Here is a 14492-nt window from a genome sequence, read left to right as displayed (position 1 = left end):
GACTACATAATTTTCGATTTAGTTAATTTTTTGTAATGATGATCTTTGATGTAGAGCCTAAGTAATTGATGGCTCATATTATGAGATTAGTTATGTAGTAGGCTCAAAAACATGGTTAGCTTCGTATTAACTTGATAACTGATTAGCTTTATAGCACTTCTATATATATATATATATATATATAAGAGCGGACTATCTAATCTCACTGTTTGTTTTATGGTTTTTAGTTTTTACCTAAGCTAATATATGTAAGTGTAATCTCCTTCATATTAGTTAAAATTAACCTATTGGCAAGCGCTTCACACGTGTCAATTGATATTTTCACTATGTTTTATTTATTTTTGTATTTTATTATTATTATTTTATAACTTATTATCATTCTTTTCACGTTTTAAAGTGGTGAGGTGTCTTTTGTTATTTTTAAAATTTTATTTTAATGTTTGTATTTTACAATTATATTATCATTTATTATGTGTTTTTATGTGAATGTTTTGTTGAATAATAGATATTTTAGGCAATCTTAATTTTGGTGAAGTTTGTAACACCAAATTCTTATTCTGGCTTTATAATAGTAATTAAAGATATGAAACTACTCTCCTTAAAAGTAAATCCAAATTTGGTGTATCTTGTGGATTTTACACTTTGCTTTCACCATGTTTATTAAATTGTTTATTTTCTAAAATCTTTTACTTTATTATGATGATATATGTGTTAGTTTACCATTAATCTCGAAAGTTAAAATTGTTATAATATAAATGGTTGATATCCTAACACATAAACTATCATCAACAAATGAAACACTATACGTCACCAAAATGAACAAAGGAACGCTATACTTAGGCTAGAGTTTTCTAAACTCATGCATTGCAAATAGTATTATAAATAAATAGATTATTTATATATAATGAGATTATTAGACAAGAATTTGATACCAAAGTCTATTGTGTTGGATATTTGATAAAAGAAAGATTTGTCGGCAGTCGGCACCACAGCTTTTTGAAAGGGGCATATATGTCTCAAAAGTGTCCATACATTTACAGCTAACAGAAAGTAATTTCAATGTGTCATCAGTCATCACCGTTATTGCATATATAGCATTATTATTATTTTGATTAAGTTCATATATAGCATCATTGATCGGTGTACGCGTGTTCCTGACATACCTATCCAGTATCCACAACTCAAACTCACCGCCCTATGGGATTCCTTTCACCAAACATAGTTGTAAATTTGATTGGTGACGCTGTAACGCTGAAAGTCCACTGTCCCTATCCACAACCCATCAGAATACCATTTCAGCCACGTGTGCAGCAGCTACGGGCTACGTGGCAGCAAATGAGACGTGGTCAGTTATTTCCTAACGTGGCTCGTTCACAGAGAGCCACAGTGCATGCAAGGTGGCAAAACTCCCTGTTATGCCATTCTCTATAAACCTTCAGTTTCTGCTCTCTGTTTTCGCACACACACTCTGTTCTGCAACTTCAAGCATAACAAAAAAAGAGGCAGTTTTTTCTTTCAATCAATTTCAGAAGTTTTTTCACAGATTTGAATCATGGAATCCAAAATTGTACATCATCATGAGGAAAACCCAGGTAAGAAAAGCCTCATTTCTTTCATGTGATTACTATCTTTGTTTTGTTTCTCTATCTGTTAATTAATGTGAGTCTCTCTGTTTCTAGCAGAAGGTGCTTACCAAGATGAGGACCACCATGAGAAGAAGTCGGTTTTGAAGAAAGTGAAGGCGAAGGCGAAGAAGATCAAGGACACGTTCAAAGGGCACGGCCGCCAAGACGATGATCATGTTCCCGATGATCAAGCTGATGAAGAGGACGACGACCCAGAACTGCATGATGCACCAAGTAAGTTGCTTTGATTTAATTTTCACATAATAACCATATTTATTTAATTTGTGATTAAACATTTGATCAAATTTTATGTGCCCGGCTGTATACGATTCTGCAGTGATTACGAACACTGGTCTTCCTCGGCAAGGACACAATTCGACGACACCAGCGGCCACTTTTGGAGATACTCGGCAAGGAGACATTTTGAAGACGCCAACGGACGATACAAAAGCCGCGCGTGACGATCCTATAGCACCAAGGGACCATGTACCTGGGCAAAATCAAAGTACAGGGCATGCTGATTTTGGAAGACCAGCAGTCAGACGTGAGGATCTTAATCTTGGGCCGAAGCCCAATTTCAGTGGCCCAACAACGGGAGAAGAAATTGCAGGGCAACCTAAGATCAATTTGGGGGAGGAACCTCACGCGCCACAGAATACCCCTGCAAATCAGAAGACTACCGGGGAGGGTGGACATGATTTTGAACAATCCAGGGTCAAGGAGGATCCCCACGCGCCTAGGGCCAACCCTCAAGCTTACACTCCTTCAAAGACCAAAGCCACTGATCCAACCAGCCAAGGTAATTATTGAATATTAGACCCCAGATTTATTTATTTAGAATATTGTTAAATAAATTTTTAATTTTGTTGTAATTTGGTAACATGTAACAGGGAGTGAGGGAGTAGGAATCACACCAATTCTTCATTCATTTGGTAAGATGAACCTTCATGGTGTGGCAGAACATAAACCACACGATCAATCCTCTCATGGCCCACATGACAGCACTGCAACTGAGAGACCATCAAACCAGAGCACTAATACTGACAAAATTTCATCTGCAACCCCTGCAATCGCTGACAAGGCAACGTCTGCAAAGAACGTTGTTGCTTCCAAGCTAGGATATGGCGGCGAGAGTGATCAACAACATGACAAAGTCCCCAGTTTATCCGCTGGAAGCCATGACCAATTCTCTCAAAGCCCACATGACAGCACTGCAACTGAGAGACCATCAAACCAGAGCACTACTAATACTGACAAAACTTCGTCTGCAACCCCTGCAATCGCTGACAAGGCAGCGTCTGCAAAGAATGTTCTTGCTTCCAAGCTAGGATATGGCGGCGAGAGTGATCAACAACATAACCAGGTCTCCAATTTATCTACCGGAAGTCATGACCAATTCTCTCAGGGCCCACATGACACTGAGAAACCATCAAACCAGAGCAGCAGCTATACTGGGCAAATTTCATCCGCCATCGCTGGCAGTGCAGTGTCTGCGAAGAACGTTGTTGCTTCAAAGCTTGGATATGGCGGGACTGATCAGAATCATGATCAGCAGTCAAGAGGGCTTGATCCAGTGCATGATCAAAGTGGGGATCACGTTAAAGTTGGTGGTACTGTTAACTCTGGATCATCAGCACCTGATCAACAGAACCAGAGCAGCAGCTATACTGAGAAAATTTCATCTGCGACCTCTACAATCACTGACAGGGCAATATCTGCTAAGAACGTTGTTGCTTCGAAGCTAGGATATGGCGGGACTGGTGATGATCATGATCAATTGCGTGATCAAAGTGGTACTAATTCAGCACATGATCAACAGGGTAAGACAATTGGGGCCACCGTTAAGGAGGATGAGAAGGTTGGTGGTACTGGAAAAGAGTCCCGGGATTATAGTACTAGTGGGGTTAATAAAGATGGGCAGGAGAAAGGAGCGACTGTGAAGGACTATTTTGCTGAGAAATTGAAGCCTGGCGAGGAGGACAAAGCGCTGTCGGAGGTGATTTCGAATTCGTTGCATAAGCGAAAGGCGGATGAGCCGGAGGAGCCAGCGGCCAGTGCTAAGCCTGTGGGGAAGGTCACCGAGTCGGAGGAGGTCAAGAATCGTTTGGGTAATACTGAAGGGAATGAGAATTTTGTGGTGGATAGGATTAAAGGCGTTGTTGGTTCGTGGTTTGGGAAAAGTGGTGATCAGCAAGGTTCTGCTGGTGCTGGAGAAACAGAGCCCAACCGCAGCCACGTTGCTGAGGACCGAAGACCTCAGGTGTCGGGGAACTGAAACTGAAAACGACGCCGCTCAAGTGTTTTAGTGAATAAATTAAGCGATGAGGAATGTATTTGGTATTTCTACTTGTGTCAAGTTTTTTTTTTTTTTTGTATGGGGTTTTACAGTTTCTACTTTCTACCTTTTGTTTGGTCAGATACAGTTTGACTAGTATTATACTATTATACAGTTTGTGTTATAATTTGACTAGTGTTTCATACTTTCATCTTACTGTGATTGTGGATCTATTATTTATAAATGGTCACCATATTTACGAAATGAATGAGTGGCACAGGGAGAACTGGTATACGGCATCGATTAAGCTTCGAGGTTTGTGCTTGCCTGCTTGGTATTGAATTGGAAAGTGTTTCAATTAACATGAACTTGGATTTTTAATTAATTATGCAATGGGATTAGACGTTAAAATCTTAAATAAGAGCGTTATTGCGTCATATTAAAGCAAAGCCAACAATGGGGGTTGGTACTTTCCCCTTTTGTAAGATGAATGAAGTACTGTAGACAAGAGTCCGAATTTTCCCTTTTTATGAAAGAGCTAGACATTTACATCAAGGACCTTCTTTGCTACAACACCAACAATGTGATTGTAAGATGAATAACAATAGTGAGAAACGATTTGAAAATATTAAAGAATGACATGGGATATAGTTGAATTTAGATAATTCAATGTGAGTAATTATTGAAATTAATATGTGCACAATAAAAATTCGTACAAAATTATAACTTATAAACACCATAGAAATTATAACTTGTAAAAAACACTAGTCAAAGTACAACTCACCAACACAAATTCGTACACAATAAGAATTCAAACAAATATATAGCAATGCTTCTAATATAAAATCTATAATAGTGTATGTCACACTGTATAGTTTGCTTCATTTTTCACTTAGATTTTTGAAGTTTTAATTTTTTCAATCAAGTTTATATAGTCAATAATAGTTGTAAATCTTAATTAAAAATTTCTGTCAATTAAATTAAGAAATAATTAGACTTAAGTTCTTTAAAAAAAAAGTTTTTAGATGAAAAGTGGAGGTGTTTTAAAATTTATAAGAAAATCATTTTAAAACATAATAATTTATAAGAGAATCTTTTTAATTCATAATAAAATTCTTTAATTTATAATAAAATTCTTTTAATTTATAATAAAGTTCTTCCTCGATTTGAAAGGTATTTTCCCTCCTAGGGTGTAGAGTGGATTTTGTAAAGTGGGCATGTTAGGTTTTAACTCTGAGATTTTGGATCTCAGAGTTAAAACCTAACATAAATCCGTCAAATAAGAAAAATAAAAGAACTTAATTAAAAACGCTAAATCACTACCGATTTTAGTATAAAAAAGATTTATAAAATGAACTAAACTCTAAGTCTCCTTTAAATTAATATAATACACACATATTGTTTGCATGTAAGGCTATTATTGGCCATTTTGTGTTCTTTAACTACATATATATATATATATATATATATATAGACACGAGCAATATGATAAAATATCTAATTTAACTTTGATTGCAACTCCTATTAATTATAGGATATTTTTTGGAAGAATTAAAATTAGGGAAATTTAATCGAAAAAGGTCCCTTCATAAAAAATAAAAAGTGACAAATTATAGCAATCAAGATTTTAATGTTAAAATAAAAAAGAAAAACCTCTCTATGCAACGGTGGCGTTTAGTAATTGGAATTCCACAGGATGAATCTGCTGTTGGAAATACGAAATCCCTTTTCAGTTCCCCCTCGCTGGAAGGGTACGGATTTCTCTCCTTACGACAACTAAAACCTCTGGCGGGACTTGAAACCCAAGCTGCTTCAAAATACTGACATATCGCCCTATCAGATTGCTCAACCCAGGTAAGTCCTCCTCTGCCTTCTTTCACACTTTGGAGATTCAGATAGGTAACTCAATGAACTGTCTCTGCTCGATTCACTACTTTGTCTGCAATTTGGTCCCTCCAGTTTAATGGGCATCTCTCAATTCGAGAACACAAAGCTTTTCAAGCTCTATGTGCCTTTAATTCTCAGTCTATTAGTGGGTTTCTTGGGTTTAATAAGTAGTGCAAAGTTGCAGAGATAATGGGTACCAACCATGAACTCTATATCTCTGTTTGGTCCAAGGGTTATTCACAAAATTTCGTGTTATGTGGTCGTAGCACGAAAATTGTCCGATGGGCCCTTTAGTGGCAATAAAGGGGATACTGGGCATGAGTTTATTGAGGAACCCTTGAAGAGAATGCGGAGAAGTTCAGGTTTTGATTCAATTTTGAATGAGTATGAGAGCCACCCCCGGGAACATTTCTCGGCAAGACGGAATTTTTTGGAGGATGTGAAGATTTATACCACTAGGGTTCTTGAAGTTCTTCAACAAGATGGCCCTGGGTCTGATGCAAAAGTGGCTTTGGATGACTTGCATTTAGATGTTTCAGGGGCTCTTGTGAGGGAAGTTCTTTTCGAAATTTTGAAAAAAGTAAATTATGCGAATAAAATGCGGTGTGCAAAATTAGGGTACAAGTTTTTTGTATGGTGTGGTCAGCAGGAAAGTTACAGGCACACGACAAGCACATATCATTTAATGATGAAGATATTTGCTGAGTGTGAAGAGTTTAAAGCAATGTGGAGGCTAGTTGATGAGATGATTGAAAAAGGGTATCCAACTACAGCACAGACGTTCTACATTTTGATATGTACTTGTGGTGAGTTAGGCTTGGCCAGAAAAGTTGTGGAAAGGTTCATAAAATCAAAGACGTTTAACTATAGGCCATTTGAACACTCATACAACGCAATTTTACATTCCCTTCTCGTGGTGAACCAGTACAAGTTGATTGAGTGGGTTTATCAACAGATGTTGGCAGAGGGTCACTCCCCGAATATTCTAACTTATAATATATTGATGTGTGCAAAATATAGATTGGGGAAGTTGGATCAATTTCACAGACTGCTTGATGAAATGGGTAGGAGTGGATTCACTCCAGATTTTCATACTTATAACATTCTTCTTCATGTACTTGGTAAGGGAGACAAACCACTTGCAGCTCTTAATCTTTTAAATCACATGAAGGAAGTGGGTTTCGATCCAAAGGTTCTTCACTTCACAACATTGATAGATGGACTGAGCAGGGCTGGAAATTTGGATGCTTGCAAGTATTTTTTTGATGAGATGATAAAGTATGAGTGCTTGCCAGATGTTGTGTGCTACACTGTAATGATCACCGGGTATATTGTGGCTGGGGAGCTTGAGAAGGCTCAAGGAATGTTTGTTGAGATGATCACTAATGGGCAGGCTCCTAATGTATTTACATACAATTCTATGATTCGTGGGCTTTGTATGGCTGGAAAATTTGAGGAAGCATGCTCCATGCTTAAGGATATGGAATCCAGAGGCTGTAATCCAAATTTTACTGTGTACAACACACTAGTAAGTTATTTGCGAAATGCTGGAAAGCTTTCTGAAGCTCATGAAGTAATAAGAGATATGGTGGATAAGGGACAGTATGCCCATCTGCTTTCAAAGTTCAAGAGATATAGGAGATGTTAAAGTGGTAGATTCTGTTATTTGAAGTATTTACTTGCAATCTCATAAGAAGAAACTAATTGATCTAGATCAATTAACATTATGTAGCTCCAGGCTATCTCCGTTACACCATGTACCAACAGCTTGTTTCAGTCGTCTTGGGAGGGAAAAAGTAAAGTATGCACAAGTTTTTTTTGTCGCTTATTTTCTAGTGTGAACTGATTAACATATATAAACTGCAGTTAGTCCATGTTTTCTTCATTGTTTTTTCGCACTGATGCTGTCATTATATTGTTTGCAAAAAAGTGGCAATGCCCTCACGAGAACATATATTCTGGCCCCCCATATACAGAAATGTCACTGTTGTTTTCCTGGCCTTGTGAAGTCAAAGGAACTAAATAGTATACTATTCTGGTTTCACTTAGATTCTTCCTCTCTTTCTCCCCGATCTCTCTATTTCTGTCTCTCATTTTCACTTTTAGGGTAAGCATTCTTAGATACATACATAATGTGTACACACACACACCCACATGTATGCATTATGGGTGCACATATGCATAACTACAGACATTTTTGTTTTTAGTTCTGTGAAGCAGAAGGTGAAGAGTTTGATAGATTTTCATGCTTGGTACTCTTGGCACCGTTTTAATGGAAATCAGTTAGGGGATACAAATGGAGTACATTGCTGTCTTTATTACACTAGTGGCTTTGAATTATGAGTGCTGCAAGCATTACCTTGTTTTATTGTCCTTGGCATGTATTATTTTGTCATTTGGCACAATGCAGTGGTAAGCTTACATGATTTTCACAGAGGAGATTTACTTACTTTTAAGTTCTACTATATTGGGAAACTATGTTCTTCTTAACACACTTTCCCCCTTATCAATCAAACTTTTGAGGATGAAAGGTTTCTTCTTCCTTAGGCCATGAAGTTAGCTCAACTTATCCTGACCAAGTTTTATTGAAGCCTCCTAGCTAAAGGAGACTGAAATGCTAGCAAAGTTGTGCCTTTTAATAGAATTTTACCAAGGTACAGGGGTGCAAACAATATGATTCTACCTATATTGTTAATGACTCTATGCTTGTTTCTAATTCAGTTATGTTCTTTTGTCATTATCACTTTAGGACATGCAATGAGTAAATTGGTTTGTGTTGCTTTCTCACATATTTGAGCTCTGCATTTTAACAGTTCCTTGAGGTCTAAGGTATTTATATGCTGCGTGCAGTGCTGGAACTTAACAGAAACCATATTCTATTCTCTGCAATCGTCATCATTTTGTAATATTACTATAAACATCCCTTTCGGGGAATTTTTTAATTTTTAAAGTTGGTTCAAATGCAATTTGCTGGCCAAGGGGTTGAAAACTGAGGTCATAGTACGTTTCCCATTCTAGTCGTTCCCAGCTAAGCAAGGATTTTTATTCTGTAGCATAGGGCCATTAGCCATGGCTGGCCTTGTGTTGTAGTTATTACAGGTTAAGCATGACGGCCTAACAAGACAAACAAATAATGGCCTAAAAAGTTGTTGAACAATCTTTAATAAATAATTCAATCGCAATGCTGCACGCTGTACCCATCTGGTAGAAACAAGATTATGTCATTTTGTCACCTGCTCTATTGGATATAAGTCATATAACCAATACCTAATGTTTACATTAGTTTTTCAAGGTTCTTAATACCATTATGGGCATCAAGACAAACCAACAGAAGGGTCTATTTGCCTGGATATGTCAATGTACAAATTATACTGGACTGTTAAGAATTCCTCACCACTTGGGAGCTGGGATCGCTGCCTAAGCTAATTTCATGTTGCCGAATCTATTGCATATTGGTGCAATGAATCAAGATCATGCTTACTCAGCAATCACTATCAAAGTTGAAACACAGTAACAGATCACAAAGACAGGACATGAGCCATGACTCAGCAGAGTCATCATTTCCGGCACAGTCTAAATTGTCTAATAATTCAATGCTTAATTTCAACCGTACCCATCTCAACAATTACAAAAATATAATAAAATACGTGCATAATATTCTTTTCTCTTTTCAATTGAGAATGCATGTATGATGGCAACATAATAGAACAATTCTTGGTTCACTCCTTGGGTACCTCAAGGTCACCCCATCCCTTTCAAATCGTGATTTTGGCAATGTCAGTGCATAATTGGAATCGTTCATTTTTTAGATAACATATTAAAGATCATCTCTGCAAAAAATCAAATCAATCGGAAATCATTTGGTTATATAACTGTTGTCAATTAAATAAATAAAAAAATAATTTTCAATTAAAGAGTGATTTTTTTACCAAACTGTTGATTTTTTTTATTTAATTGACAACAGTTATATAACCAAACAATTTCTAATTAATTTGATTTTTTTTGCAGAGATGATTTTTAATATGTTATCTAAAAATTAAATGGTTCCGATTATACACCAACATTGCCGAAATCATAATTTGGGGAGTTGGGGTGATCTTGAGATACCCTAAGGGGCGACCCAAGTATTGTTCAACATAATATTCTTTGCTCTTTTCTTACTTTCCAAACTAAGACAAAATTCATGACCAAAAAAAAAAAACTAAGACAAAATTGACGATCTTATCACCACTTCACCAAAGCAAGCCATTTGCTTGCATAATATCATATCATACATTCATACCTCTGAATCTGAACAGTTCCACTGTTTCAAATTACACCCATTCCCAACTTTTTATTTACATCGCCAAGAAAATAAACTCATAAATCTTAATACATTGCCAAATTGCATGATTGCATCATAAACATTTGCCTTTTACAATGAGATGAGAGATATAAATTAAATTTGGGTTTTCTTATTTTTACTTCTTCTCTTCCTTCTTTTCTTCTTTCTTCTCCTCTTTTTTGTCCTCTTTTTTGTCCTCTTTCTTCTCCTCTTTTTTCTCTTCCTTGGCTGGACCAACTGATATTATGTCCACTTTACCTACCTTCTTCAACTTCTTTACCACTGCCACTGTATCCATCATTCCCACCACTGTTAGCTTTTGGTCCTTTAGATCCGCCGCGATTGAATCAATCCCTGTTCATTAAATCACCAAAAAATGAAGAAAACAAAAACAGAGAATGTTTAAAACATGATCTATAAATTCTCTTGTGATATGGCACTAGCAACAAGGAAGTTTTTGAGAATTCTTTGGATATTTGAAGCTGCAAGCAAAACTTAAAAAGATAAAAAACAATACCATATATATCGGCGGCAGCTTCAATGGCTTTCTGCTTTGTTTTTTCATCAGTCATAGTCAAGACCTTCAAGACCACCTTCTGCTACAAATTAAGTTAAAAGCAAATTAAAACATGGGTTACAGTCTATGTTACTAGACAAGGTTGTAAACATGACACTAGATTGAATCGAAGAGAGCATGTTAGAGTTGGAAAAGCACCTGAGCTGCCATGCTAAGAGGAAGAACTTAAGAGCACAAATGAAAAAGAATCTTGAGAGAGAGAGAGAGAGAGAGAGAGAGAGAGAGAGAATGAAACCAAGAGAATTTGTGATTTTGTAGCGTGTTGGGTTTGGGTTTGGGTTTGGGTTTTGTGTGTGTGGGGACTGGGGGGTGGGGTTGTTGCGTGAGAGTTACACATCCAACAGATGGTTCTTTAAATACAGTCTTTGGCCACATAGCAATATCGTTTTACTGCATTAGACAAATGTCTGGCATGGTGGTGCCGTTTTGCACCATTTGAATGGTAGGAATTTTCTTTATCGTGGAGAGAAGTACAGCAATATTAGAGAGGTTTTAAATTTAAATTATCTCTCTTTAAAAAAAAACACACACACATTTCCAAAGTTTATTGCATAATCTGATGTTAAGTAGAATAAGACCTGCAAATTTGTGAGTTTAGTAATTTAAGAACCTAATACTATGTTTCCCAAGTTCTATATAAACACTTGATATACATAATTTTAAATATAAATACAACAATAACATCAAAATATCACTAGAAAATTTAATTTCATGATGAATTTTAGACGTTTAGTTTAAATAATTTCAAAACCAATAATATTAGAGGCACTAACTCTTTCATCAATTTTTGGTGTGACTCAGAGATGATACGTTGGTTTTCTACTTGCTATTAATAAATAAATAAGATCCAAATTAAGATATTAATTGATGTCTCTAATACCACTCTTTCAAGACTAATTATGTAACATCACACCCTAATTTGTGGATACTGAACACATATTTTCCAGATTCAAGCTTTGTTCCCCTATGAAAATTAAAATAAAATTCAAGCTTTATTCCCACGTGGCAAGTATATGAAATGTTAAATCAAATTCCATTTTGGGGTTTCTCTTTCATAATTATGGTCGAAAACAAGAGTCGGTGTGCTTTGGTAGGCTAGTTGGCTGGGCCATGCCATCTATTGGAAAGGAGGACGGCTTGTGTTTACTCTAAAAAAGATTCTCTCCATTCAAAACGATGTATCGCACAAGAGAAGAATTTCTCAAAACCAAGTTTCACTGACATGGCATTCCTTCCTCTTTCTCGTTGATTCTCTCTTTTTTTCTCTTTGTAGTACATGTGACTTGACTGAGGTGAAAAGAGAGAAAAAGAAGCAAAGGAAAAAGAGACATGTTATAAAAGGAGGTGAAGATATTTTGAAAGCAACGGCAGTGCCACAGTGGGGACTGGCGAGTTGTGGTGATGGTAGGTCCTAGGATATTATTATTTTCTACTTGTGAATTAAATTTTGATGGGCTCAATTATAGCAACGTCTTCAAAATTATAACCATTTTTCAATTGGCTTATTTTCACATTTATTTTTTAAAACTATAGTTTCGTCTTATTTTATTTATTCAAAGTTTGTTATTTCAGTTTATCTCTTATAAGTTTTGTCCATATCTCACATAATTTGAAATTGTTAAATCCGTCAACTAATCTCCTGGCACATAAATGACAAATAGATGCTACATCAATAATTCAAAACACAGAAAATTTTTGAGTTATGTGAGATACATAGGAAATTTTTTGTTTGTTTGAAAATACATGGAGAAAACTTATAAAGCTAAATTGAAACAATAAACTTTAAGAGAATGAAGTATGACAAAAATATAATTTCAAAGGGTAAATGTGCAAATAAACCTTTTCAATTTTCATCATTTATGTTGTTAATTCTGTTGAATTTTTGGTAAATATGGTCATGAGTCGTGACCACTTTTTCAAGAGTATTCCTATAATGGATAACTTAATGGATTTTATATTTTCCTAAATTGCAACAAAGGCACAAATTTGAATTTGGAGTTCGATCAATATCCAAGTAATTGACTTATTAAGCTTGCTGAAATCCATGATGACTTCACCACAATGAGAGATGTCCAATTGTGAACTTTCCAAGATGAAGGTTATAATTATGTTTGCCATATCATAGTTTGTTAAATTTCCAAAGCCTAAACTTAAGAGAGTTAATATAGTCAAAATAGGCCCTTGACTAAAATGAGAAAGAGCATTGATAGTATATTATATAGTTGTGTGGTACAAGAAAAAAATTGACAACCACAATACTATAAGTCAAGCAATTCACACTAGACTTGGGGTTCACCAGTTTTGACGTTCTTTCAACTTCAATTTGTTAGGGATCTTACTAAGAAAAAAGAAGCAATTCACACTAAAAAAATTTCAATATTTCCAACGTGCAAAACTTCCTCGTAAACTGTTTATAAAGATAAACAACTCAAACACATTAAAGCATGAAACTAAACATAAGATAAGAAATTAATTAAAGAAAAATAGAATAAAAAAACGATCACATGATGGTGCAAGCATGTGGGTTGTCGTCGCTAAAAAGGGAGGCGATGGGCTCATCAGATGCGACGGCGACTGAGTAAAGTGCCGGGGTGTGGAAGAAGGTGTGGACACCAGATGCGGTGTCGTTTTTGTAATTGTATGTGTCGTAATAATGGTTGACGATGTAGTTGGGGTACTTGTAAAATGAGGCAAAATGAGAGTATCCAGGAAATGGCCATGGCTCTGCTGCTTTTCCAGCTCGTTTAATTGCCTTCACCACCTTCTTTTCCTCCAACCCATATCCTCTCACGCTTATTTTTCGGATCTCCATTTCTATTTCCACCTCTTCTACACCTGTAAACAAATATAAAAAAAATAAATCATTTTTCTGATTTGGGTTTGATCATTAAACTTTGGGCAACCCACTCGAATACCCATGTTATGATTTGTGACTGGGCTTCATTCAAGGTGGCCCAAGTCTTGTATGATAGGAGCATTGAGTTATAGGCCCAAAACTCAACATGAATAAGTATGTATTGCCTTAGTGGACCTTCCCCACCTAAGGTGGGTGTCCAAAGAACACTCTTGGGTCACCAAAGAATCCCTCAAATGTAATGCTCATTGCTCAACAGAGCCTCTTGCAAATTGCAGTTCTTTTTTTTTTGGTCAACTTGCAAAATGCAGTTCGTTTGCAGGAATGAATTGTGTATGCCACTCAAAAGAAGGCATATATGTACCTTTGAGCTTGAAGAGAGCTTTCTTTAACTTGGAGGCACATCCTTCACAGTCAAGGTTTGGAACTCTCACCTCCACCATCTGTAAAAGCAAAACTTACATTGTCAATGCCTTAATTACTTCCTTAGTGAGTGAGTGAGTGTGTGTGTGTGAGAGTGAGAGAGAGAGAGAGACTCACAGACATATTTTTCTGTAATGTGTTTACAAAATGAAGACCTGCCTAATGAAGGAAGCAAGAGACCACTACTCTAGCTAGCTAGTGCATGTTATATGCAAGCTGCTATAGAGAGAGAGAGAGACAGAGAGGGTTATATATATATATATTGGGTTTTGAAATTAGAGAACATGAGAAAGAGGGGTCACGCGTGAATGGAAAAGGCGTGGATTTGTGCAAGCTCAACCCCCAAAGCTAATCCTCTTCCTCTGTATCACTTTTAAAAACTAAGTATACAGTAAATTTTCAATTGCCAATATGACACGCTCTTGAGGAATGATGGAGCACACTCACAATTACAAGTCACAAATCAAAACCATCATTGCTATAACCCTAGTTGTATATGACATGTAGGCCATGCACCTCATACTTAA

At 36.3% G+C, this 14492-nt stretch overlaps 4 protein-coding genes across 6 annotated transcripts; 2 read left to right on the top strand and 2 right to left on the bottom strand.

The window, feature by feature from the left end:
• Positions 1-1455: 1455 nt before the first annotated feature.
• LTI65 (CAP160 protein) lies at positions 1456-4090 on the top strand. 2 transcript variants are annotated; one of them, XM_086236577.1, is made up of 4 exons: positions 1456-1592; positions 1683-1859; positions 1963-2424; positions 2516-4090. In XM_086236577.1, exons 1-4 carry the CDS (start codon positions 1553-1555, stop codon positions 3898-3900), a joined length of 2064 nt encoding a protein of 687 aa, XP_086092703.1. In that variant the 5' UTR covers positions 1456-1552; the 3' UTR covers positions 3901-4090. The 2 variants fall into 2 exon arrangements, with proteins under 2 accessions (XP_086092703.1, XP_086092702.1); XM_086236576.1 differs by having other exon boundaries at positions 1479-1592; positions 1680-1859.
• A 1570-nt stretch (positions 4091-5660) lies between these two features.
• Positions 5661-7672, top strand: LOC147289429 (pentatricopeptide repeat-containing protein At1g55630-like). The gene has a single exon (XM_086237866.1). The coding sequence runs from the start codon at positions 5990-5992 to the stop codon at positions 7433-7435; it is 1446 nt and encodes a 481-aa protein (XP_086093992.1). The 5' UTR covers positions 5661-5989; the 3' UTR covers positions 7436-7672.
• A 2317-nt stretch (positions 7673-9989) lies between these two features.
• On the bottom strand, positions 9990-10958 carry LOC147289428 (Copper transport protein family). Of its 2 annotated transcripts, none has more exons than XM_086238116.1 (3): positions 10827-10958; positions 10629-10707; positions 9990-10465 (listed from the first exon to the last, which is right to left on the bottom strand). In XM_086238116.1, exons 1-3 carry the CDS (start codon positions 10836-10838, stop codon positions 10248-10250), a joined length of 309 nt encoding a protein of 102 aa, XP_086094242.1. In that variant the 5' UTR covers positions 10839-10958; the 3' UTR covers positions 9990-10247. The 2 variants fall into 2 exon arrangements, with proteins under 2 accessions (XP_086094242.1, XP_086094241.1); XM_086238115.1 differs by having other exon boundaries at positions 10629-10710; positions 10827-10917.
• A 2149-nt stretch (positions 10959-13107) lies between these two features.
• LOC147289427 (Heavy metal transport/detoxification superfamily protein) lies at positions 13108-14149 on the bottom strand. Its single transcript, XM_086237390.1, has 3 exons — positions 14083-14149; positions 13907-13985; positions 13108-13523 (listed from the first exon to the last, which is right to left on the bottom strand). Exons 1-3 carry the CDS (start codon positions 14086-14088, stop codon positions 13189-13191), a joined length of 420 nt encoding a protein of 139 aa, XP_086093516.1. The 5' UTR covers positions 14089-14149; the 3' UTR covers positions 13108-13188.
• Between the last annotated feature and the right edge of the window lie 343 nt (positions 14150-14492).

The sequence above is a fragment of the Dryas octopetala genome, chromosome 3, assembly GCF_963921425.1.
Source record: "Dryas octopetala chromosome 3, drDryOcto1.1, whole genome shotgun sequence".
Lineage (NCBI taxonomy): Eukaryota > Viridiplantae > Streptophyta > Magnoliopsida > Rosales > Rosaceae > Dryas > Dryas octopetala.
Note: the sequence above shows the minus strand (reverse complement) of the source record. Positions and strands in the feature narration are given on the sequence as shown.